Source organism: Monodelphis domestica, chromosome 8 (genome assembly GCF_027887165.1).
Source record: "Monodelphis domestica isolate mMonDom1 chromosome 8, mMonDom1.pri, whole genome shotgun sequence".
NCBI classification, from domain to species: Eukaryota; Metazoa; Chordata; class Mammalia; order Didelphimorphia; family Didelphidae; genus Monodelphis; species Monodelphis domestica.
The window spans coordinates 90,383,898-90,410,599 of record NC_077234.1 but is presented as its reverse complement, the minus strand read 5'-3'; the positions used below and the strand labels follow the sequence as shown (position 1 = coordinate 90,410,599).

The window sequence follows — 26,702 nt, the reverse complement described above, 5'->3', positions numbered from 1 at the left end:
ATAAAATTAAAAATAAATAAAAAATAAAATAAAAATGCTTTATCCTGGGGGAAAAAACAATATGCTGTTTACAAGAAGCATACTTAAAACAATAAGATCCTAAGCTAAAATAAGGAGATTGAGCAGAACAGATTATATACTTCAATTGTAGTAAAAAAGGGCAGGGTTAGCAATCATGACCATCAGTAGCAAAAATTGACCCAATTAAAATATAAATTAGAACAATATGTTTTTCTTAAAAGTACTAGAGTTAAATGAATTAATATCAATACTAATCAATACTAGCATAAACATATAGACCACATGTCATAACATCTAAATTAAGAGAACTATAGACAAAAATTCCTAATGGAAAAAAAATTTGTTTTTTAAGATTTTAAACTAGGGGGCAGCTAAGCAGCCTAGTGGATTGAGGCCTAGAGACAGGAGGTCCTGGGTTCAAATCTGACCTCAGACATTTCCTAGCTGTGTAACCCTGGGCAAGTCACTTGATCCCCATTGCTAGCCCTTACTACTCTTCTGCCTTAGAACCCAAACACAGTTTTGATTCTAAGACAGAAGGAAAGGGTTTAAAAAAAGATTTTAAAGTAAAATATCAGTAAGGAGGTAATATTACAAATAAGTTTAGTATATTACATAGTAACATATTACAAAAATATACACTATGACCAGGCTGTATTTATATCACTAATGCAAGTTCAATGTTAGGAAAACTATTGACCTAATCAGCCATATAGTTTAAACTATTTAGTTGAATTAAAACAATGAGAATCATGATTTTGTGTGTGTGTCTAAGAAATTTTAAGGTTTACAATATGCACACACATATACATATACATATATATGTATATATATATGTATGTATAAATAGATGCTGAAAAAGCTTTTGGCAAAATATAGCTCTCATTTCTGTCAAAAGACTCTTAAAAGGGGGGCAGCTGGGTGGCTCAGTGGATTGAGAGCCAGGCTCAGAGACAGGAGGTCCTGGGTTCAAATGTGGTCTCAAGACACTTGTTAGCTGTGTGATCCTGGGCAGTCACTTAACCCCCATTTCCAAGCCCTTACTACTCTTCTGCCTTAGAACCCAAACACAGTATTGATTCTAAGAAAGAAGGAAAGGGTTTTAAAAAAAGACACTGAAAAGCAGAGGAATAAACAGAGCTTTCTTTAATCTGTGATACATTTTATTTATCTGAAACTAAGAGCCATTATCTGTAATAGATATAGGTCAGAGATATTTTCAGTCATACCACAGGTAATATAAGGATATCCATTATCCTCATTACTATTCAAATAGTGCTAGAAATTTTAACTGTAGTAAAAAAAAGCAAGAAAACGAAATTGAGGGAATAAGCATAGGCAGAAGGGGAAAAAGCGACTTTTTACTTAAGAGAACCCATGAGAATTAATTAAAAACCTGAAAGATTTAACTACTTCAGCAAAGGTGTGGAATACAAAATAAATGCTAACAAATTATCACTATATATATACCAACTATATTACCAACAAAATCTTGTGAGAAGTTATAGGAGAAATTCTATTTAGAATAAATATATATCATAAAATACTTGGGAAGTTGCTTGCAAAGTCACAGCCATGAACTACATGAACATAGTCACAAAACATCTTTTATGCAAATAAAAAATGCCTAAATAATTGAAGAAATACTCATTGTTCATGGTTAAGCTGAGTTAATATATTAAGAATGTTAATACTGTCTAAATTTATCTCTTCAACATCTTGCCCATCAAACTAACAAATAATTACTTTATAGAGCTACAAAAATAAAATAAAATTCATCTAGAAGAACAAAAGATCTAGAATCTCAACAAGAAATGAAATAATGAAAAAAAAAAGTGGAAGGAAGGGAGTCTACCAGTACCATACCTGAAACTATACTACAAAGCCATTATCATTGAGGTAAGAAATAGGTTGGTCTGTGGAACAAATTAGGTACACAATATATAGGAAAAAATGAGTATAGCATCAGAGTGTTGAAAAAAAACAACCCAAGTCTCAAGTATTGAAGCAATAACAGACTTCAATAAAAATTTTTGGGAAATCTGGCAAAAACTAAGTATTAATCAGTGTCATATATCAAGATAAGTTCCAAGCAAATATAATTTACGTGTAAAAAGTAATGTCACAAATAAATTAGAGGAACATGGAAGAAATTACATGTCATATGTAGGATACAGGAGTTCATAACAAAATAAGAGATAGAAAGGGTTAAAGGAGGTAAGCATAGACAATTTTGATTACATAAAATTAAAAGGTTTTACACAAACAAAACCCATTAGAAGAGAAGCAGGAAGTTGGGGAAAAAATCTTTGTGTCAAGTTTCTGATAAAGGCCTCATTTCTAAGATATGTAGGTAACTTAGTCAATTTCAAAAGAATCATCCTGCAATTGATAAATGGTCAAAGGAAACGAATAGGTAATTTTCAGAGGAAGAAATCCAAGATATTAATGGCCTTATGATAAAAAGCTCTAAATTATTATATATTTAGAGAAATACATATTAAAACAACTGAGTCACCATAACATGTCCATTAGATTAGCCAAGTTGACCAAAAAAGGAAAATGGCAAGTATCAGGAGACTAGGGGGAAAGAGTTCTTTTGTTGGTGGAGCCGTGAACTGGTCCAGCCAACTTTGAAAGCAATTTGCAGCTATTCCCAGAAAAGTAATAAACTGTGCATACCCTTTGAGCCAGTAATAATACAAGGTCTATTCTCCAAAGGTTTTAAAGAATTAGGAAAAAAATCAATTTATACAAAAATATTAATAACATCTCTTTTGGGGTAGAAAAGAATTGGAAACTGTGGAGTGGGGAGAATGGCTGAACAATTACATGCTATATGAATATGATGGAACACTTCTATATTGTAAGAAATGATGAAGGTTATGGTTTCAAAGAATCTGGGAATGAAACTATATGAACCGATACAAAATAAAGAGAGCCTGGAGAACAGTGTTTACAATAACATTATTGTAAAGGCACACAATTTTTAAGCAAGGAACTCTGATCAGCATAGTGAAAAACCTCAATTCCAGACAACTCATAATGAAAAATATGCTGGCTACCTCTTTTTAGAGGTGATGAACTTAAAGTGCAGATTGAGGCATTGAAAAAAAAACAACACATAGCTAATGTAGGAATTGGTTTTGCTTGACTCTACATGTTTGTAACAGTTTATTTGTTTATTTTTCTTGATTTCTCAGTGTGGGGAGATGTCAGATCAGCAAAATTTTAAGTTGAAAATAATTTTGGCGGAATGAGGTAGAAGTTCACATATTGAAGGAGAGAGCATGAAAATAACTAGGTACATAGAGAGAGAGAGAGAGAGAGAGAGAGAGAGAGAGAGAGAGAGAGAGAGAGAGAGAGAGAGAGAGAGTAGATGGAAGGTAATCTTAGAAGAAAGGCATTAGCAATTAGACCAGGAAAGGAGTCTGGCAGATGTTAAAATTTGATTTGGATCTTAAGGAAAATCAGAGAAGCTAGGAGATAGAAGTGAGAAGCAAGAGCAATAAGGGTCACATGGGAGAGTGCTAGTGTCTACAGCAGTAAAAAAGGATTTCAAAGGAGTAGAAGGGTTGGGTTTTTTTGAGGGGGGGAAAGATAAGGAATTTTTTCCCCCAAATTATCACAATCTCTTCAACCATTATTTCCCCCAGTAATTGCATCTATGTTATTTCTAATTATTTTGTCATTACAAAGTTTCTATAAATATTTTCATATGTACACTACTTTTTACCCTCTCAATAATGCCTTTAGGGCCTAAGCCTAATAAAGGCATCCCTAGGTTAACTCATATGAACAGCTTTATAGTCCTTAATGTATATATTTCCATCTTGTTTTATAAAAAACAATTCACAGCTGCCCTAACAGTGTAATATTAGGCCTGTTTCTCCATGTTCCTATCAACATTTAATTTGATCCTCTTAACTAGTTTGTTTCTCAGGATCAGGATCGTATTTGGCTAGATTGGTCTTTAGGCAGCAGACATAATCTGTTTCAAGGACTATATTCTTTTCAAAACCAAGCCTTTCCAGTTTGGTCATACCCAGTGGAAGTTTTGTTCCAATGCCATACCTCTCAGAAATGAAGGATTACCTCCATGTTATAATGATTATTAAAGTAAGGCTTTTACAGAATATTTATGCTCTTTAAACCATTGTTTTCCTGCCAAAAACTATGTTTGGATTATATATCTGCTCTGGCTTAGATCTGTTGCTTGCCTCAGGCAGGTATCTGGGGGCCCAATGGGTACTTTGCATTCAGGGAGCTTCAGAGCAAACATTAGGGTAGAGGATGATTCATTCTGCTAGAGGATCTAATATTAAGCTACTCTGTAGTGCTAACATTTCCATAAAAGAACAAATGGAAAATATTTTTAATAACTCCTAATAATTGCTTTAATTTCAGCTTCAATGGTGGTATATTCATTTACCCTCTCATTTTTATGGTGGTATATTCACCCTTTTAATGCTAGTGATATGGTTTTCTTTTCTTTCTTTTTTAATCAGGTTAATGAATGGTTTATCAATTTTGTTTATTTTTCCCCTAAAATTAACTCTTGGATGTATTTATTAATTCAGTGATTTTCTTACATTCAGTTTTATTAATCTCACCTTTAGTTTTTTATAATTTTTAATTTGATGTTTAATTGGGGATTTTATTTTAGTCTCTAGCTTATTTTTAATTGCATTTGCAATTTATTGATCTTTTCTTTATCAATATAAGCATTTATAATTATAAATCTTTCTCTAATTACTGCTTTTGCTGTATCCCATATGTTTTGGTATGTTGTCTCATTATTCTCTTTAGTAAGAAAATAAAATTGAAGAAAAAGAATACAAAAAATTAAAATAAAATTTTTTTAGTTTATAGTGCATCCAAATCAAGTTTTTCCAATAACTTTAGTGTTTCTTCCTTACCAGAAAGTTTTGTACTTGCACCTTCAGAATTTTTGCTGAGAGTTTCCTACCTCTTTTTAGTTGACTTTCTTATAGCATTTTATTCCTTTCAATTCTACCTATATTTACTCTGAACTCTTTGAAATCTACTTTACCCACAACTAGAGTATATGATAGATTATACCCAATTTCCCTTTCCATCTTTATCACAGTCTCAAGGAAGGAGAGATCAGGTACTCCCACAGGTTCCTATTTCTACCAGTTTGTTGATGAGAATTGTGTCTATTACAGAATTCCCCTTTTTTGGTCCTTACACATTTGGAAGAATAAAATTTCTAAAACAAAACTCATTTTCCTCCAAGGCCATCCCTCCTTCTAATTCCTCTCTGTTAAGGGTACCACCATCCTTCCAGTAATTCATGTCTCAGCTTCAGGATCATTCTTGACTCTTTATTCAATCACTTCCCATTTATCCCAAGTTTCAATTATAAATGTTCTCTGGCATTTTAAAGCCCTTCACAACTTGCTCCATTCCTACCTTTTCCAATCTTATTCTTTACTTCTTTCCAAACATTCTTTGGTCCAGGCCCTCTTTCTGTTCCTTGCCCACAATACTCTTTCTTTAGACTATCCCCCATGCCTAGAATGCTCTGTCTTTCCCCCAATCTCTTAGCTTTCCCAGCTTCCTTCAAGACTCTGCTCAAATCCCACCATCTTTGGGAAGCATTTCTCAGCACTTCCCTTTCCCCATTTCCCTTTGAGATTACCCTCTTTCTGTTCTGTATGCATACCTTATGTATATATTTATATCCTCCTTATTAAAATGTTAGCTCCTTGAGAGCAGGACAGTTTTTTTTGGTATCTCCAGCACTTGTCTGGCACACAGAAAGCACTCATTAAATGCTTATTGACTGACTATAGTCTGATTCTCCTTTACTCTTTGTAGCATACCAGGCATATTAGGTAAGGTCCCCCTTTTCATCTTTAATGCTGTTAATTTGCTTTTCTTCCTTCCTTTTTTTAATTAGATTGACCAGTACTTTGTCTATTTTATTTGTTTTTTCAAAGTACCAGCTTTTTGTCTTATTTATTAAATCAATAGTTCTATCACTTTCGATTTTATTAATTTCTCCCTTAATTTTTAGGATTTCTAGTTTGGTTTTCTGCTGGGGGTTTTTAATTTGATCGCTTTCGAGTTTTTTCAATTGCATTTCCAATTGATTGATCTCTGCTCTCCCTTGTTTGTTAATATAAGCTTTCAGGGACATGAATTTACCTCTGATTACCGCTTTGGCTGCATCCCAAAAGGTTTGAAAGGATGTCTCGCCATTGTCATTTTCCTCGATGAAATTATTAATTGTTTCTATGATTTCTTCTCTAACTAAACGGTTTTGGAGTATCATATTGTTTAATTTCCAATTGGTTTTAGATTTGGTTTTCCATGTACCATTACTAATCATTATTTTTATTGCCTTGTGATCTGAGAAGGCTGCATTCATTATTTCTGCTTTTCTGCATTTGTGTGCTATGTTTCTGTGACCTAATGTATGGTCAATTTTTGTGAATGTGCCATGTGGTGCTGAGAAGAAGGTGTATTCCTTTTTATCCCTATTTTTCTCCATATGTCTATTAATTCTAATTTTTCTAAGATTTCATTCACTTCTTTTACCTCTTTCTTATTTATTTTTTTATTTGATTTATCTAAATTTGATAATGGTTGGTTTATTCTCCCACTAATATGGTTTTACTGTCTATTTCTTCCTTCAATTCTCCTAGTTTCTCCATTAGAAATTTGGGTGCTATATTATTTGGTGCATCCCACCTATTCTCTTATTCCTCTTATTTCTTCGGAATTCACGTTACTCCCCACATGTTTGAACCTGCTGTCTTTGAGACTGTATTATTTTCCATTTCCTTAGTCTCCCTTCTTCATCTCAGGTTATTACCCACAGATAAATAATATAGGACTCCCATGGAGGGTCGCGATACTCTTCACATCCAGTAATTTGCCAAGTCTTATCTATCCTACCTCCACTACATCTCTCACATCTGTCCCTTTCTTTCTTCAGGCTCTCCTCTCCTATCCAGTCTCCATACAGCTACCAAATTCTTTTTCTTAAAGCACAAGTCTGATCTTTGTTCAAGAACTTTTGCTGGATCCCTCTTACCCCCCAAAATAAATGCTTCTCTATAGTTTAAAACACTTCACAATCTGACTTCAACTCATCTTCCCAAATTGATTTCACATTACTCTCCCCTCCACAATCCACATTCCAGCCCAGTTGTTCTTCACATGTGATGATCAGTCTTCTGCCTTTGCACCAGCTATCCTCCAGTTCTGGAATACTCTACTTCCTCAACTCCATTTCTGAGAATCTTCAGCTCCCCACAAGTGTAACTAATATGTCACTCCTCTCTGAGCACTGATTTCCCAGCGGTTAATGCTCTCCCAATCCCAATTACTTTTCATAATGACTTCTCTGAGTACATGTTTCTTTTGGTTTTCTGGTTATTCTTTGTATTCCCAGTGCCTGAACTGGTGCTTTGTATATGGAGGGTATTTAATAAATGTTTGATAAATTGAAGTAAATTGCTTTTTACTTCAATTTAACAAATGAGTTATGTCATCTTTGCAAATAAGTTTATAATCTAAACTCATGTTTACTTTAACTGTCATATCTGTTAACCAAGTGCTTGCTAGTTGAGGTATTTTTCTAAGTTCATTCAGTCTCCTCAGGAAATGGTAATATGTGATCTTTTATCCATTTTCCATTCTGAAAACATCAAGTTTATTAAGTAGACTAGTTGGAGTTGACTCATTTATGTACCATACTTTTTCATTTTGACTATTTCTTTTTTTTTTTAAACCCTTACCTTCCATCTTGGAGTCAATACTGTGTATTGGCTCCAAGGCAGAAGAGTGGTAAGGGCTAGGCAATGGGGGTCAAGTGACTTGCCCAGGGTCACACAATTGGGAAATGTCTGAGGCCAGATTTGAACCTAGGACCTCCCGTCTCTAGGCCTGGCTCTCAATCCACTGAGCTACCCAGCTGCCCCCAGACTATTTCTTTTTTTAATGTTTATTTTTATCTTTGCTTTAAAACATCAGTTCTCAGATTACATAGATAATAAATTTGGAAATTACTTCTACTTCATTAATTAGATGTTTCCTTTCTAATATAATATAGTCAGTTTCATTTTTTGGCGATTTAATTTGTTTTGCTTATTCATTGAGAAGTTGTATGATGCATATATATATATATGTATACACACACACACACACACACACACACACACACATATATATATATGGCTTCTGCATAATATCTAGGCCAAGCCTTATTTCTTATTCCTTTTTATTTTTAAAAATTTGTTTCTTTTTTAAAAATTAATTTAATTTATTTTGGGGGGGTTACAATAATCACTTTATTTCCCTTCCCTCCACCCACCCTTCCCGCAACCTACGCTCAATTTAATTGGGTATTACTTGTGTCCTTGATCAGAATCTATTTCCATGTTGTTGGTGTTTGCACTAGGATGTTCATTTAGAGTCTACATCCCCAACCATATCCCTTCAACCCATGTATTCAAGCAGTTGTTTTTCTTCAGTGTTTTTACTCCCACAATTTTTCTTCAGAATGTGGATAGTGGTTTTTCTTGTAGATTTCTCCAAGTAGTTCAGGATAACTACATTGCCACAAATGGAGAAGTCCGTTACATACAATTATACCACAGTGTATCAGTCTGTGTACAATGTTCTCCTGGTTCTGCTCCTCTCACTCTGCATCAATTCCTGGAGGTTGTTCCAGTCCCCATGGAATTCCTCCACTTTATTATTCCTTTTAGCACAATAGTATTCCATCACCAACATATACCACAATTTGTTCAGCCATTCCCCAATTGATGGGCATCTCCTCATTTTCCAATTTTTTGCCACCATAAAGAGTGCAGCTATGAATATTCTTGTACAAGTCTTTTTCCTTATTGTCTCTTTGGGGTACAAACCCAGCAGTGCTATGGCTGGATCAAAGGGCAGACAGTCTTTTATCACCCTTTGGGCATAGTTCCAAATTGCCCTCCAGAATGGTTGGATCAATTCACAACTCCACCAGCAATGAATTAGTGTCCCCACTTTGCCACATCCCCTCCCAGCAGTCATTACTTTCCTTCATTGTCATGTTAGCCAATCTGCTAGGTGTGAGGTGATACCTCAGAATTGTTGTGATTTGCATTTCTCTGATTATAAGATATTTAGAACACTTTTTCATGTGCTTATTAATAATTTTGATTTCTTTAACTAAAATTTCCTATTCATGTCCCTTGCCCATTTATCAATTGGAGAATGGCTTGATTTTTTGTACAATTGGTGTAGCTCTTTATAAATTTGAGTAATTAGACCATTGTCAGAGGTTTTTGTTATGAAGATTGTTTCCTAATTTGTTCTTCCCTTCTAATTTTGAATGCATTGGTTTTGTTTGTACAAAAACTTTTTAATTTGATATAATCAAAATGATTGATTTTATATTTTGTGATTTTTTTCTAGCTCTTCCTTGGTTCTTTCCTTACCCAAAGATCTGACAAGTATACTATTCTGTGTTCACCTAATTTGCTTATAGTTTCCTTCTATATATTCAGGTCATTCACCCATTCTGAGTTTATCTTCGGGTAGGGTGTGAGATGTTGATCCAAACCTAATCTCTCCCATACTGTCTTCCAATTTTCCCAGCAGTTTTTATCAAATAGTGGGTTTTGGTCCCCAAAACTGGAATCTTTGGGCTTATCATAGACTGTCTTGCTGAGGTCATTTACCTCAAGTCTATTCCACTGATCCTCCTTTCTGTCTCTTAGCCAGTACCAGATTGTTTTGATGACCACTGCTTTATAGTATAGTTTGAGATCTGGGACTGCAAGTCCTCCTTCCTTTGCAATTTTTTTCGTGATATTCCTGGATATCCTTGATATTTTGTTTTTCAAAATGAACTTAGTTATGGTTTTTTCTAATTCAGTAAAGAAGCTTTTTGGTAGTTCAATGGGTATGGCACTAAATAAATAAATTAATTTGGTTAGGATTGTCATTTATTTTATGTTAACTCATCCCACCCATGAGCAATAAATGTTTTTCCAATTGTTTAGATCTATTTTTAACTGTGTGGAGAGTGTTTTGTAGTTGTGTTCATATAGTTCCTGTGTTTGTCTCGGCAGATAGATTCCTAAGTATTTCATTTTGTCTAGGGTGATTTTAAATGGAATTTCTCTTTCTAATTCTTGCTGCTGAGATGTGTTGGAGATATATAAAAATGCTGATGATGACTTATGCGGTTTTATTTTCTATCCTGCTACTTTGCTAAAGTTGTTGATTATTTCAACTAGCTTTTTGGTTGATTCTCTAGGATTCTTTAAGTAGAGTATCATATCGTCTGCAAAGAGTTTGGTCTCCTCCTTGTCTATTTTAGTACCTTCAATTTCTTTTTCTTCTCTAATTGCTACTGCTAGTGTTTCTAGTACAATGTTAAATAATAGAGGTGATAATGGGCATCCTTGTTTCACTCCTGATCTTATTGGGAAGGCTTCTAGTTTATCCCCATTGCAGATGATGTTTGGCTGATGGTTTTAGATATATACTGTTTATTATTTTTAGGAAAGGCCCTTCTATTCCTATGGTTTCTAGTGTTTTCAATAAGAATGGGTGTTGTATTTTATCAAAGGCTTTTTCTGCATCAATTGAAATAATCATGTGATTTTTGTTGGTTTGCTTGTTGATATGGTCAATTTCCTCTTCATTAGAGGTGAGGTCTCCCTTTGCATCTTGGATACTGTCAATTTGATTTTCTTCTTTCCCTTTTTTAATTAGACTGACCAGTACTTTGTCTATTTTATTTGTTTTTTCAAAGTACCAGCTTCTAGTATTATTTATTAAATCAATAGTTCTTTTACTTTCAATTTTATTAATTTCTCCCTTAATTTTTAGGATCTCTAATTTAGTCTTCATCTGAGGATTTTTAATTTGTTCACTTTCTAGTTTTTTAATTTCCATGCCCAATTCATTGACCTCTGCCCTCCCTAATTTGCTAATATATGAACTCAAGTGTATAAATTTCCCCCTGAGTACTGCTTCAGCTGCATCCCATAGGTTTTGAAAGGATATCTCATCATTGTCATTTTCTTCAATGAAATTATTGTTTCTATGATTTGTTCTTTGACTAACTGGTTTTGGAGAATCATATTGTTTAATTTCCATTTAATTTTTGATTTACCTCTCAACGTACCCTTACTAATTATTATTTCATTGCATTGTGATCTGAGGTTGCATTTATTATTTCTGCTCTTTTGCACTTGTTTGCAATGTTTTTATGCCCTAACACATGGTCAATTTTTGTGACTGTACCATGTGCTCATAAAAAGAAGGTATATTCCTTTTTGTCCCTATTTCTTTTTCTCCACATATCTACTAACTCTAAGTTTACTAAGATTTCATTCACTTCTCTTACCTCTTATTTATTTTTTTGGTTTGATTTATCTAGTTCGGATAGAGGAAGGTTCAGGTCTCCCACTAGTATAGTTTTTCTATCTATTTCATCCTTAAGCTCCACTAGTTTCTCCTTTAGAAATTTGGATGCTATGCCATTTGGTGCATACTTGTTGAGTACTGATATTTCCTAATTGTCTATACTGCCTTTTATCAGGATGTAATTACTTTCCCTGTCTCTTTTAACTAGATTTATTTTTACTTTGTTTTTGTCAGATATCATGATTGCAACTCCTGCCTTCTTTTTATCAGTTGATGCCCAATAGATTTGGCTCCATCCTCTTACTTTCACCCTATGCACATCTACCTTCCTCATGTGTGTTTCTTTTTTTTTCTTTTTGAAACATTTTATTTGGTCATTTTCAAATGTTATTCATTATAAACAAAGATCATCTTTTTTTCCCTTTCCCCCTTCCCCCCACTCTTCCCATTGGTGATGTGTGATTCCTCTGGGTGTCACATGCGTCCTCAACCAGAGCTCATTTCCATGCTATTGGTTTCTGTAGTAGGGTATTCATTCAGAGTCTCTCCTCGATCATATCCCCTAGACCCCTGTAGTCAAGCTGTTGTCCTTCCTCAGTGTTTTTACTTCCACTGTTTGTCCTCTGCTTATGGGTAGTGTTTTTTTTCTCCTTGGTCCCTGCAGGTTGTTCAGGGACATTGCATTGAGACTAATGGAGAAGTCCATTACATTTGATTGTACCACAGTGTATCAGTCTCTGTGTACAATGTTTTCTTGATTCTGCTTCTCTCACTCTGCATCACTTCCTGGAGGTTGCTCCAGTCTCCATGGAATTCCTCCACTTTATTATTCCTTTGAGTCCAATAGTATTCCATCACCAACATATACCACAATTTGTTCAGCCATTCCCCAATTGAAGGGCATCCCCTCATTTTCCATTTTTTTGCCACCACAAAGAGCGCAGCTATGAATATTCTACAAGACTTTTTCCTTATTGTCTCTTTGGGGTACAAACCCAGCAGTGCTATGGCTGGATCAAAGGGCAGACAGTCTTTTATCACCCTTTGGGCATAGTTCCAAATTGCCCTCCAGAATGGTTGGGTCAATTCACAACTCCACCAGCAATGCATTAATGTCCCAACTTTGCCACATCCCCTCCAGCATTCTTTACTTTCCTTCATTGTCATGTTAGTCTATCTGCTAGGTATGAAGTGATACCTCAGAGTTGTTTTGATTTGCATCTCTCTGATTATCAGAGATTTCGAACACTTTCTCATGTGCTTATTAATAGTATTGATTTCTTTGGCTGAAAACTGCCTATTCATGTCCCTTGCCCATTTATCAATTGGATAATCGCTTGATTTTTTTGTACAATTGCTTTAGCTCTTCATAGATTTGAGTAATTAGATCTTTGTCTGAGGTTTTTGTTATGAAGATTGTTTCCCAATTTGTTACTTCCCTTCTAATTTTAGTTACATTTGTTTTGTTTGTACAAAAAACTTTTTAATTTGATGTAATCAAAATTATTTTACATTTTGTGACTCTTTCTATGTCTTGCTTCATTTTAAAGTCTTTCACTTCCCAAAGGTATGACATGTATACTATTCTGTGTTCACCTAATTTACTTATAGTTTCCTTCTTTGTGTTCAAATCATTCACACATTCTGAGTTTATCTTCTGTAGGGTGTGAGGTGTTGATCCAGACCTAATCTCTCTCGCACTGTCTTCTAATTTTCCCAGCAGTTTTTGTAAAATAATGGATTTTTGTCCCAAAAGCTGGGATCTTTGGGTTTGTCATACACTGTCTTGCTGAGGTCACTTACCCCAAGTCTATTCCACTGATTCTCCTTTCTGTCTCTTAGCTAGTACCAAATTGTTTTGATGACCACTGCTTTATAGTATAGTTTGAGATCTGGGACTGCAAGGCCACTTTCCTTTGTATTTTTTTTTCATTATTTCCCTAGATATCCTTGATCCTTTGTCCTTCCAAATGAACTTTGTTATGGTTTTTTCTAACTCAGTAAAAAATTTTTTTTGGAAGTTCAGTGGGTATGGCACTAAATAGATAGATCAGTTTCGGTAGGATGTTCATTTTTATTATATTGGCTCATCCTACCCATGAGCAGTTAATGTTTTTCCAATTGCTCAAGTCTACTTTTAATTGTGTGGTGAGTGTTTTGTAGTTATGTTCATATGGTTCCTGTGTTTGTCTTGGCAGATAGATTCCTAAGTATTTCATTTTGTCTAGGGTGATTTTAAATGGAATTTCTCTTTCTAATTCTTGCTGCTATGTTGGAAATATATAGGAATGCTGATGACTTATGTGGGTTTATTTTATATCCTACTACTTTGCAAAAGTTGTTGATTATTTCGATTAGCTTTTTGGTTGATTCTCTAGGATTGTTTAAGTAAACAATCATATCATCCGCAAAGAGTGATAATTTGGTCTCCTCATTGCCTATTTTAATGCCTTCAATTTCTTTTTCTTCTCTAATTGCTACTGCTAGTGTTTCTAGTACAATGTTAAATAATAGAGGTGATAATGGGCATCCTTGTTTCACTCCTAATCTTATTGGGAAGGCTTCTAGTTTATCCCCATTGCAGATGATGTTTGCTGATGGTTTTAGATATATACTGTTTATTATTTTTAGGAAAGGCCCTTCTATTCCTATGGTTTCTAGTGTTTTCAATAAGAATGGGTGTTGTATTTTATCAAAGGCTTTTTCTGCATCAATTGAAATAATCATGTGATTTTTGTTGGTTTGCTTGTTGATATGGTCAATTATGTGGATGGTTTTCCCAATATTGAACCAGCCCTGCATTCCTGGTATGAATCCTACTTGATCATAGTGAATGACCCTCCTGATCACTTGCTAAAGTCTTTTTACTAATGTCCTATTTATGATTTTTGCATCTGTGTTCATTAGGGAGATTGGTCTGTAGTTTTCTTTCTCCGTTTTTGACCTGCCTGTCTTTGCAATCAGTACCATATTTGTGTCATAAAAGGAGTTTGGTAGCACTCCCTCTTTGCTTATTATGTCAAAGAGTTTGTATAGTATTGGGATTAGCTGTTCTTTGAATGTTTGATAGAATTCACTAGTGAATCTATCAGGCCCTGGGGATTTTTTTCTTAGGGAGTTCTTTGATGTCCTGTTGGATTTCTTTTTCTGATATGGGATTATTTAAGAATTCTATTTCTTCTTCTGTTAGTCTGGGCAATTTATATTTTTGTAAATATTCATCAATATCACCTAGATTGGCATATTTATTGCCATATAATTGGGCAAAGTAATTTCTAATGATTGCCTTAATTTCCTCTTAATTGGAGGTAAGGTCTCCCTTTTCATCTGTGATACTGTTAATTTGCTTTTCTTCCCTCCTTTTTTTAATTAGGTTGACTAGTATCTTGTCTATTTTGTTTGTTTTTCAAAGTACCAGCTTTTCGTCTTATTTATTAATTCAATAGTTCTATCACTTTCAATTTTATTAATTTCTTCCTTAATTTTTAGGATTTCTAGTTTGGTTTTCTTCTGGGGGTTTTTAATTTGTCCGATTTCAAGTTTTTTGATTTGCATGTCCAATTCATTGATCTCTGCCCTCCCTAATTTGTTAATATATGCACTCAGGGATATGAATTTTCCTCTGAGTACTGCTTTGGCTGCATCCCATAAGGTTTGAAAGGATATCTCATCATTGTCATTTTCTTCAATGAAATTATTAATTGTTTCTATGATTTGTTCTCTAACCGATTTTGGAGTATTATATTATTTAGTTTCCAATTGATTTTTGATTTTGCTCTCCATGTACCCTTACTGATCATTATTTTTATTGCCTTATGATCTGAAAAGGTTGCATTATTTATGATTTTCTACATTTGTATGCTATGTTTTTATGACCTAGTACATGGTCAATCTTTCTGAATGTGCCATGTGCTGCTGAAAAGAAGGTGTATTCCTTTTTATCCCTATTTATTTTTCTCCATATATCTATCAACTCTAATTTTTCTAAGATTTCATTCACCTCTTTTACCTCTTTTTCATTTATTTTTTTATTTGATTTATCTAAATTTGATAGTGGTTGGTTCAGATCTCCCACTAGTATAGTTTTACTGTCTATTTCTTCCTTCAATTCTCCTAGTTTCTCCATTAGAAATTTGGGTTCTATACCATTTGGTGCATATATATATATATATGTTGATTAGTGATATTTCCTCGTTGTCTATACTTCCTTTTAGCAGAATATATTTACCTTCCCTATCCCTTTTAATCAGGTCTATTTTTGCTTTGGCTTTGTCAGATATCATGATTGCTACTCCTGCCTTCTTTCTGTCAGTTGAGGCCCAATAGGTCTTACTCCAACCTTTAATTCTGACCATGTGAGTTTCTACCCGCCTCATGTGTGTTTCCTGAAGACAACATATGGTAGGGTTTTGGATTCTAATCCACTCTGCTATTCGTCTATGTTTTATGGGTGAGTTCATCCCTTTCATGTTCAATGATATGATTGTCATTTGTGAGTTCCCCAGCATTTTGATATCCTGCCCTAATTCTGACCTTTCTTCTTTTGCTATTACCTTTTAAACCCATGGTTTATTTTAAATCAGTCCCCCTAGTACCCTCCCTTGTTATGCTTCCCTTTCTAGCCCCTCCCTTTTTGTTCCCTTCCCCTCCCCCCTCTCCTTCCTTCCCTTTTTGTGTTCCCTCCCTCTCTACCCCCCTTGGTTTTCCGTTCTCCCTTACCCTGTTGGATAAGATAGAATTCAAGATCCCAATGGATTTAGATGTTCTTCCCTGTCAGAGTTGGTTTCACTGAGAAAATATTACTGAGAGTAAGGTTTTCTTATTACCAATTAGCACTTTTCCTCTCCTTCTTATAAAAGAATTCTTCCCCTCTCCTTCCCGTGTATATCTTTGTGTTACAAAGATTGTTCTATTTAATTTATTTTTAATTCTTCAAGTATATCTTAGTACCTTCATTGATTCCCCCTTTCCTTTTTCTTTCTTTCTTTTTTTTCTCCCTCCCCTCCAAATTGTGTTAATGCCCCAATCTTTCCCTATGAGTGATTCTTCTGATTACTCTGTTAATGCATACAATTTTAAAAAGTTGCACATAATATTTCCTCCATATGTTAGTATATATAATTTGATCTAATTGTGGCCCTTATAGAGGAGAGTTTGAATAAAAGAAAAAATAAAGCACTTTTCTCCTTTTCCCTTTCTTTCATATTTACCTTTTCATGTTTCTCTTGCTCTTTGTGTTTGGATGTCAAACTTTCCACTGAGTTTTGGTCTTTTCTTTATGAATATTTGGAAATCTTCTATTTTGTCCAATGCCCATACTTTCCCCTGGAAGTATATAGTCAGTTTTGATGGGTAGGTGATTCTTGGTTGAAGACCCAGTTCTCTTGCTTTTCTGTATATCGTATTCCAGGCTTTACAGTCTCTTAGTGTGTTCGCTGCTAGGTCATGTGTGATCCTTATTGACGAGCCTCTGAATCTGAAGTTTCTCTTCCTAGCTTCTTGTAATATTTTCTCCTTAGTTTGGAAGCTCTTGAATTTGGTGATTACATTCCTGGGGATTGTCTTTTGGGGATTTAGTATAGAGGGTGTTCTATGAACTCTTTCAATTTCTATTTTGCCCTGTTGTTTGAGAACATTAGGGCAATTCTCTTCGATGATTTCTTGTAGTATGGCATCAAGGTTTTTGTTAAGCTCTGGTTTTTCAGGTAGACCAATGATTCTCAAGTTATCTCTCCTTCCTCTATTTTCCTGGTCTGTCACCTTGTCAGTGAGATATTTTATGTTTTCTTCTATTTAATTAATTTTTTGACTTTGCTTTATTAATTCTTGCTGTTTTGCAAGATCACTGTCTTCCATTTGCTTAATTATGGTCTTTAAGGGAGTGGTTTTGCTTTTCAGTTTGGTCTGCCCTTCTGTTAGAGGCTTCCAGTTCTTTCTCCAACTGTGAGATTTTGTCTTTCAGGATGAAGACCTCTTTCTGAATTTGTTCCCATTTTTCTAGCCTGAAGATTTCCTTCCTTTGAATAAGCTCCATTTTGAGTTCTTCCAGAGCTTGTGGATAGTTTCCATGGGGGGGTGGGGGCATTTTAATTTTGTTTGCATTTCATCCTCTTTTTTGTCTGTTTTCCCTTTATAAAAGTTTTCAATAGTCACTTTTTTCCCTTTCTTCTTGGAGGGTTGATCTTGGGCACTCTGAGCCATCCCTTTGGTGGTCATTCATAAATCTGAGTGAAATGGGCGGATATTGATGTTTTTGCCTCAGGTTGATTCTTCCCGGCCTCCGAAGTTTGTTGGCACGCCCACCCACACAGTCTGTGTTCTCTTCTCTGCCGTGCGCGCAGGCTTCCCCTGTAAAAGTGCTCTGCAGGGTAGTTCCCTGGTAGTCCTTGTCATTTCCCAGGGACCCTGGTGTGCCCTTCCCCCTTCACTGCAGCGAGGAGGGGAGGAGATTTTGCCTCAGGCTCTTTCTAGAGCCTCCACACATTTGGCATTTGCTGTTTGCAGGAGCCCCTGCGATCTGGTCTGCACTCTCTCCAGTGAAACCACTCTGAGGGGTAGTTCTCTGGGAGTCCTCTTTAGATCCCAAGGACCCTGGAGTGCTCCCCACTCACTACAGAGACGTTCCTCACTTATTTGCTGTCTCCGGTGAGTGCTCTGGTCCCCACTCAGAGGTGGAGGAGGGCAGCTCAGCTCAGCTCACGCTTGGCAGCGAGCTTTCTCTCCCTCTTATAGTGTGGAAGTGTTCAAACCCCACATACCTTCATTGCTGTTGGCTGCTGGAGAGTCCCTTCGATCTTCCAAGGATGATTTTTATGCTCTTTTGAGGTAGTCTATTTCGTTCAGTTTGGGGGAGAGGAAGCAATTCGTGTCTAGATTGCCACCATGTTTACCTGGAAGTCCCTCATGTGTGTTTCTTGTAGACAGAATATGGTAGGGTTTTGGATTCTAATCCACTCTGCTATTCGCTTGCATTTTATGGGTGAGTTCATTCCATTCACATTCAGAGTTATGATTACCAGCTGTGTATTTCCCAGCATTTTGATTTCTACTCCTAGTCCTGCCTTTTCTTCTTTCACTATTTCCTTCTACACCAATTTTTGTTTTTAATTAGTCCCCCTAGCTCCCACCCTTATTTTACTTCCCTTTCTACTCTACCCCCCTCCCTTCTTATTCCCCCCCTTATTTTATTTGCAGTCTTTTTAAGACTACCCCCACCCTCTCCCTCCCTTATACAGCTTCCCTCCCTACCAGTCCATTTGTTACCCTTCTGTTCCCCTATAGGGTGCGAATCTATTCTCTGACCCAATGGATTGAATTGTTCTTCCCTCTTGGGATCAATTTCAATGCATGTAAGAGTTGAGTATTTCCTATCTCCAACCTCTTTAGCTTTCCAGTGTATTGATGTTCTGCCCCCTCCTGCCATGAACTTCTTTGTGACATATAAATTTACCCCCTTTTGTTTCTTTTCCCATTTCTTTTAGTATTAACCTCTTTTTTTAACTCTAGTTGTGTATATATATGTATATACACACACACATGTGTATATATATTTATGCACACATATATCTATATACCTTTTTATGTCTTGTTATTTCATCATATACAGTTTGTCACTGTTCCCTCTAAGTGTAATTCTTCTAGCTGCCCAGGTGATAACAATTTTTAAGAGTTACCAATGACCTCTTTTCTTATAGGGATACATATCATTTTAACTTATTGAGTCTCTTAAAAAAACTTTTTGGTTTTTTTTGGTTGTTTTGTTTTTCTTTTTCCCCCTCTTTTAAAATTCCCTTTTGATGATTCTCTTGAATTCTGTGCTTGGACATCAAATTTTCTGTTCAGGTCTGGTCTTTTCTTTACAAATTCTTGGATTTCTTCTATTTTGTTGAATGATCATACTTTCCCTTGTAAGAATATAGTCAGTTTTGCTGGGTTGTTGATTCTTGGTTGTAGACCTACTTCCCTTGCTTTCCGGAATATCATATTCCATGCCTTTCGGTCCTTCAGTGTCAATGCAACCAGATCCTGTGTTATCCTCACTATGGTTCCATGGTATCCGAATGACTTCTTCTTGGTAGCCTGTAATATTTTTTCTTTGGTCTGATAGTTCTTGAATTTGGCTATAACATTCCTGAGTGTTGTCAGTTGGGGATTAAGTACAGGAGGTGATCTGTGGATTCTTTCAATGTCCACTTTTTCCCTTGTTCTAGAATATCGGGGCAGTTTTCTTGAATAATTTCCTGTAGTATTATGTCCAGGCTTTTTCTTTTGTCATGGTCTTCTGGTAGACCAATGATTCTTAAATTGTCTCTCCTCGAAAGATTTTCTAAATCTTCTGTTTTGTGAATGAGATGCTTCATATTTACCTCATTTTTTTTGTTCTTTTGGTTTTGTTTTATAGTATCCTGCTGCCTTGTGAGGTCACTTAATTCTAGTTGTTGTATTCTGGTTCTTAAGGACTGGATTTCATCCCTGGCTTTTTGGTCATCCTTCTCATTCTGGTCTTATTTTCTTTGGAGGTCATCTTTGATCCTCTTTGCCTCATCTTTCATCTCCTTTGCCTCATTTTCAAGCTGGTTGATTTTGACTTTCAAGACACTATTTTCTGTTTCCAGATGATTTTTCTTAGTTTTTATATTCTTTTCCCAATTTTCTTCAGCCTCTCTTAATTATGTTTTGAATTGCATTTTGAGTTCTTCCAAAGCCTGTATCCAATTCACTGGGATTGCTGATTTATCATTTGATGATCCCTCCTCCTCTGTTATGTTTGCTCTTTGTTGCCTGTATTGAAGCTGTCAATTGTAATTTCTTCTTTTTCTATTGTTTGTTCATATTTACCCCTTATTACTTCCTGTATTTGTCTGTGTTCTTGCTCCTCTCATTTTTTTGGTTTGGGGGTTTTCTGTCAGTCTCCCCTCTTTTAGCTTTGACAGAAGATCTCTCTGTACAATCTGTAGGGGAGGGGTGTTGGAGTTTGAGCTTCCCTGTCCTCTGGAGGCTTTTGATTGGATTAAAGTCCAGCAGTCTATGGGGGAGGGGTGGGGAAGCTTGGGCTTTCCTGACCTTTGAAGACTTTTGATGGGATTAAGTTCAGTTGGGTTGGGCTGGATGTGCCCTGAGGCCAAAACCTCCTGGAAGACTGGAGCAATATGGAGGGTCTCAGCTGCTCTGACCAGGCTGCCTGCTCTGCACTCCCTCTCCAGCTCCTTCTCCACCACCTGTGTTCAATGCTCTGAGCCTGGCCCAGCCCCGCCCACAAGGTACACCCTCCAGACAAGCAGCTTTGCCCATCCAGAGGTTCCCGCTGCCACTGGAGGCTTATTTCTCTAGGTGGGGGGGGGAGGAGTCCTAGGCCCTTCCGTCTGCCTTCCCCTTAAACCAGAGTGTTCTCGAATTCCAGCTTTTGGGGGGGGGCATACCTTTTGAATTAAGTCCAGCAGGAGGGTTCCTTGGCTCTGTCTTGTTGTTAGGTTTGATATTCAGCCCCCTAGGAGCATTAAGTTTGTGATTGGTAAGGAAGGGTTTTCAGAGATCTGAACTTTTGCCGCTTCTGCGCTGCCATCTTGACTCTGCCTCCTCCCTTATTTTGTATTCTTGAACTATGTTTTCTATTCATTTAAATAAAACCTTTATGCTCTCTGGGGTTTGTTTTAACATTTTCCAGTCCCCCTTGCCCCAAACAAAAAAAAAATGTTCCCTTCTGTAGCAAGGAAAAACAGTTGAGAAAAACAGTGTAGAGCAGCTAGTTAGCTCAGTGGATAGAGAGGCAGGCACAGAGATAAGAAGTCCTGGGTTCAAAACTATTCTAACCTCAGAAACTATCTAGCTGTGACTCTGGGCAAGTCACTTAATCACAGTTGGCTCTCTCTTATTGTTCTTCTGCTTTGAAACTGATACTTAGTATGGATTCTAAGACAGAAGGTAAGGGTTATTTTTTTTTTAAAGGAAGGAAGGAAGGTATCAGATCACAATGACTACATGCAATATTCTTTACTTATAGTCCACAAATTCTCTTCCAAAAGGAAGTACATATGACTCAATTGTTCTCTGGAACCAATATTAGTCATTACATTTAATCTTAATTATGATACTTTTTAATGCTGAAATATTTTTCACTGTCCTCCCCATGCCAAATTTTGCATCCTAGTCACTCACTATTAAAGCATATAATGACTTAACTCAGAGGATTTTGAGAAGTACTTAAGAATTTCTATGCTTTTCACTTTTTGCAATAGGTCTTGATGCATAAAATAGTTTGTATCTTAATGGTATACTTCTCTTTGAATTGAGAGTCAAGCCTAGAGATGGGAGGTGCTGGATTCAAGTGTGACCTCAGACACTTAATTGTGTGATCCTGGGCAAGTCACTTAACTCCCATTGTCTAGCCCTTACCACTCTTCTGCCTTAGAACCAACACACAATATTGATTCTTTGACAGAAAGTCAGCTAAAAACAAAACAAAACATGGGAAACTAAAACACTTATTATGAGTTACTGTAATATAAAATGACTAAGTATACCATGAAAGGATGTTTTTTACTGTCTTAAATAAAATGAAAGGCAATAAAAACCAATTCTACCAAACTCTTTTCTTTTTTCTCCAACAAGTATCTGTAGTCATTTTTCCATTTAGTTTAAAATTCCTTTGTCTCTTGGATTCATTTTTAGTTGAGAATATTAAGGTTGATCTAATTCAGTTTCTCTAGTGGTATGCCCATTTGTTGGTTCCTAGATAGGAATCTCATATTTAAAGTTCCTATAGCTAAATTATATTGTAAAGATGGAATGATTGCAACATCGTTATCTTCCTTTTCAACTCCTCTTCCACCATCACTGCAGAAATGGAAGAGGAGTGGGCAAGATTGAAAGCCACCCAGTATTTTACTTTGTTTTGTCAGTTGTCATGGCCAATCAATTCATCAAGTGTCTATAGCCTCCTGGTGAAAAACCATCCTTATGAGTTTCTTTCTCAAATAGTACACCTAAACTCAAAGTTTAACTTTGGACTTTTCTGTCACAGCTTTACAGAATGTAGGGTCAGCTCCATGCCATGCTGAGGCACTGTAATGATAACATCATTGTGCTAATAATATTTGAGATAAAATAATCACTACAATTTTTAAAACTCAGCACGTAGAAGTTGTAGACAGTGCCTATGTTTTTCATATTCTGAAATAATTTCTAACTCTGAATTCTTATAATAGGATATTCTTTTAGTGCATTTATTTCTGTAATTGAATTTTCAATTATCATCTTCTATAAGCAATTCTTATATTTTAAGGTTGTTCCATATTCTAGTCATTTCATTGAAGATGATGTCTTGTCCACAACAGACTACTTGACAACTTTTCTCTTGAATTTGATATTCATCTTATAATTACTGACAAAAAAACTATTCTGTTATTGCGTTTTAAAAAAGTTTTTAGGATTTTTTTATATTGATGTAATGTGTATTTGGTAAAAAGAAGTCATAGTTTCTATAGATTGAAGTAGATATTGGATATACTATCATTTTATAAAACTTTTTCTTTATCTCCCCATGTAGTCCTAATTGTGTTCCCTATTTCTGAATTTATCACTCAGGTAAAATCTAATTAAAACTCTGAGTACTCTCAGCTGTTGTCCATGCTTATCAATTCATACAGGCACAATTATATTTTCATCTTTCTTCCTGTTTTTTGATAACTGTTTTAGTAAGATGTTGGCCAAAACAAAACTTGCAATACATGTATCTTCATTGTTTTTTCCTTTTTACAGTAAAATTGAAGAAATATCACTGGCAGTTTATTAAAATGGAATCAGAGTAATTTTTAAGCAGAAGAAATTTTTTGCCATAGATTAGAAGTGTGCCAGTGCCTATTGTTATAAGAAAAATTTTGGGGAAGGGAAAGGTTTGAGGAGGGGACCACACAGTTTATAAACAGTTTATTAAATAATTTTTTTAAATTAATTATTTATTATTTATTAAATAAAAAGGAAGGAAATGGCAAGGGATGGAAATCTAACTTACATTTACCCATCCAGATATGAACTAAGATTTGCTAATCTAACTAAATCTGACTGCTAAAGGGTAATAACTTTAAGAGGGATTTGGTAAGGTGAAGCCAGTCCAGGGCCCTTGAGATTTTCTCACACACAGAGTCCTCCTTGGGTCCAGCCAGCAGCTAAAGGGATGGCAGCAATCTCCTGTAGAAAATCCACGTTTCTAGGCAGGTTTCAGCAACTGGAGGCAGGCAGTAAATCCAGACAGCCAAAGGGAAGAAAATACTGAATTTAGGTCCACCTCAAATGCAGTCAGGTATTCTCTGGTCTTTCTTATGAGCAGGAGAGATGCAGCTTCTCCCTGCAGTGGAGTTCAGTCACAACTGACACACCAACTGATTTTTCCCAGTAACAGTCTGTGTTCAGCCCCTGCTCCTGGGAGAGTTCTAAGTGGAATCTTGACCTTGCAACCTCTCATGCTTCTAGCTTTGCAAAATCTCCTTACTGTACTATATATTTGTTATTTCCCCAAATTAAAACAATAATTTGAGACAGTAGAGAAGCTAAATCTTTATCCCACACTAGTCTACATTCCCACTCTTGTCATCTATGGAAGGAAGGTATATGTATAGTCTTGCAGTGCCATGTACTTCACTTTAGAGAAATCCTTGTTTTTTTTTCTAGGAGAAGAATAAATAGTCTTCTGAATGAATTTTTGAATAGGGCTTTTTCTAGAATCTGGGTATAGACATTGTTCTCTGGCTAGACTTGGGATTCATTGTCTCAAGAGGGAAATAATCAGTTTGTTTTTAAGTTGTATCTTGTCAGTGACATGATTTTATACTACTCCGAGACAAAGTTTCATAATGTCCACTTGCTTCTTTGCTTGAATAAATTAAAATGTCATTAACTTTAGTCTATGAGCAGCTATGTAATAATGTATATTTGCTTTCAGTTTTAAAAAGTTACTATTCCCTGGCTTAGGCTACTATTTTTAATGTTCCATATCCACTGTATTTTCTTATTTAATTATGAATTGAGTGCTCTTTTTCTTCAAGAAATACACATTTATTGAGTGCCCACTATGGGTCACACAATAAGCTAAACATTTTATACAAAATAATATTCTGGTTATGCCACAAACTAAAAGGTTATTTACCTGTTAAAATTTCAAAAATATGTCAGTTTTTCTTTGCAGTAAAGCAAGTGTCCTTTTTTTTTTTTAATACTTTTCTTATTTAACCTCTAAACCATGCAGAAAATTGGAGATTCATACCGTGGTTATTGTGTGAGTGAGACAGAATTAGAAAGTGTACTAACACTTCACAAGCAGCAAACACAGAGTGTATGGGGGACGCGCCAATCTCCGAGCCCAGCAAAACCTGCTACACGCTTAATGTGGAAGTCCCAGTATGTTCCATATGATGGAATCCCTTTTGTCAATGCAGGTAAATTTGAAACATATTTTTAATACTCTGTTTTCTATAGGCAATTAGGTTTTCCTGAGACTATACATTTTCACTTTGGCAAATGGCAATTAAGTAGAGAGTTTTTTGCCTGCTCTGGTTCTATGATTTTATTAATACAATGAACTGATGGTGAGGAAACCTTGCCTACAAATGTAGATGGGCAACTCTTTAGTAATTTGTAGTCTCAGTGTGTTGTATGAGAGGTTAAATAACTTGCCCAGGGGTACATTGCCACGATGTATCAAAGTTGGAATTTGAATCAAGATCTTCCTGATGCCAAGACTGATTTTCTCTTTTCATTAATCTGTGCTGCCTCTCATCAGCAGAATGTTGGTAGATTTAAATAAAAGTTAAGCCAAAAAGAAAACTGTAAGTAAATAAACTTTTTCATTTAGAAATAACCCATTTCTTGCTCCAGGAGTGGAGAGGGAAGAGGGGAAGGAAAGAACATGAATCATGTAACCATGGAAAAACATTCTAAATTAATTAACTAAATAATTTTTTAAAAAAAGAAACAACCCATTTTAACACAAATCAATAATGTTTCTTAAAGTTTGAAAAACAGAAAATAAAAATTAAGAATTTTCTCAACAGTCTTACTTGATATAAATTAATATTTCAAAAGAACTATGATTTCATCAGCATAGCTATTTCTTTTCCTGATTGCAGATCAAACTCTTTGGTGGTTTATAAATGATTTTCATGAGCTCTCTAATGATATATAATCCTCTGGTTGGCCTCTCCTTAATGTTTTTCCATCCTAGTATGATTTTCTGACCCAGTGTTTCATTTAGATGTCCAGTGCTACATCCATGTCACAGTGAGGCATCAAAATATTCTGCCTTTAGTATAAAAAAATAAGTAATAGAGGAGTATTATTATTTAAAACAATGTACACCTCCTCTAAGTTTCTTTTCTCACCCTAACATCACTGTTCTTACCTTTGTATTTGCTAGAAGTTTTGTGGCGCAAGGGAAATGATCGTAAAATAATTGAATTGCTATCTTGGGGGCATTATATAAAAGTTACATAATATTCTACTAGTTCACATTGCATCAGCATTTAGAGTACTACTGATACTGCTATTGAATCTCGGAATATCTCTAGCTCACATCTCTGAACCACATGTCACCACTATAGTTTGTAGGAATGTGGTTTGATATTATCTAGAAAGATTCACTTTAGGACAAAGCAGGACTTAAAAGAGTCCTAGCATGAGTAATGTTATAGACAGTGGTATATCATGGAAGTTCCATACCCAATTTGTGGAGTCTGAGATGCAATACTGAGAGGATTAGATTCACTTGAAGTATTAGAGATTGTGTAAGAGAAAAAAGGTGCAAGACTCACTCAAGCTTTTCCTTTATAAGAACATTAATCCCAGAGTACTTTTCCAGGATGGCTATAGACCATAATGATTCCTTTGAGCCTGCCTCCATCCTAGCCTAGGATAGTGGGCTTTTAATTTAAGTATGCCATAGTACAGATTGATATTCCTGCCAAAGGCACAGGCTATTCATTACTCCCTGGAGGCTGCCATTATATTGGTTTATAAGAATAGCCAATTGAAATACAATATTTTATATTCTGTTGTAAATTAACATAATATCAAGTAACAGTTAATAAAGAAAAGGATATGGTGATCTTTTAACTTGTTTAAATGTGTTTTGATGCAGTTCTCCTAAGGATAGCTCCCACTTCTAAGCTAATTTTCTATAGTTTGAGAATATTACCTCTACCTCTGTAGCTGGCAATACATAGAACTGGTTGCCAGAACTTGATATCCCTTGAAGAATGAATTGTGGGGTTCTGTCACTCAGAGAA

The 26,702-nt window shown here is 35.5% G+C and overlaps 1 protein-coding gene across 10 annotated transcripts in view; it reads left to right on the top strand.

Annotated features, from left to right (window-relative positions):
• The window catches only part of CARF (calcium responsive transcription factor), a 73,935-nt gene that overhangs the window by 28,237 nt on the left and 18,996 nt on the right, over positions 1 to 26,702 (top strand). For 7 of the 10 annotated variants that reach the window (XM_056807499.1, XM_007501908.3, XM_056807494.1 and 4 more), the window contains one exon: positions 24,668 to 24,857. In XM_056807499.1, the coding sequence (XP_056663477.1) occupies positions 24,668 to 24,857 (190 nt within the window). Of the gene's footprint in view, positions 1 to 1,774; positions 1,921 to 15,703; positions 15,878 to 24,667; positions 24,858 to 26,702 lie in introns of all 10 variants that reach the window. The other 3 variants (XM_056807501.1, XM_016425177.2, XM_056807500.1) reach the window with 2 other exon arrangements.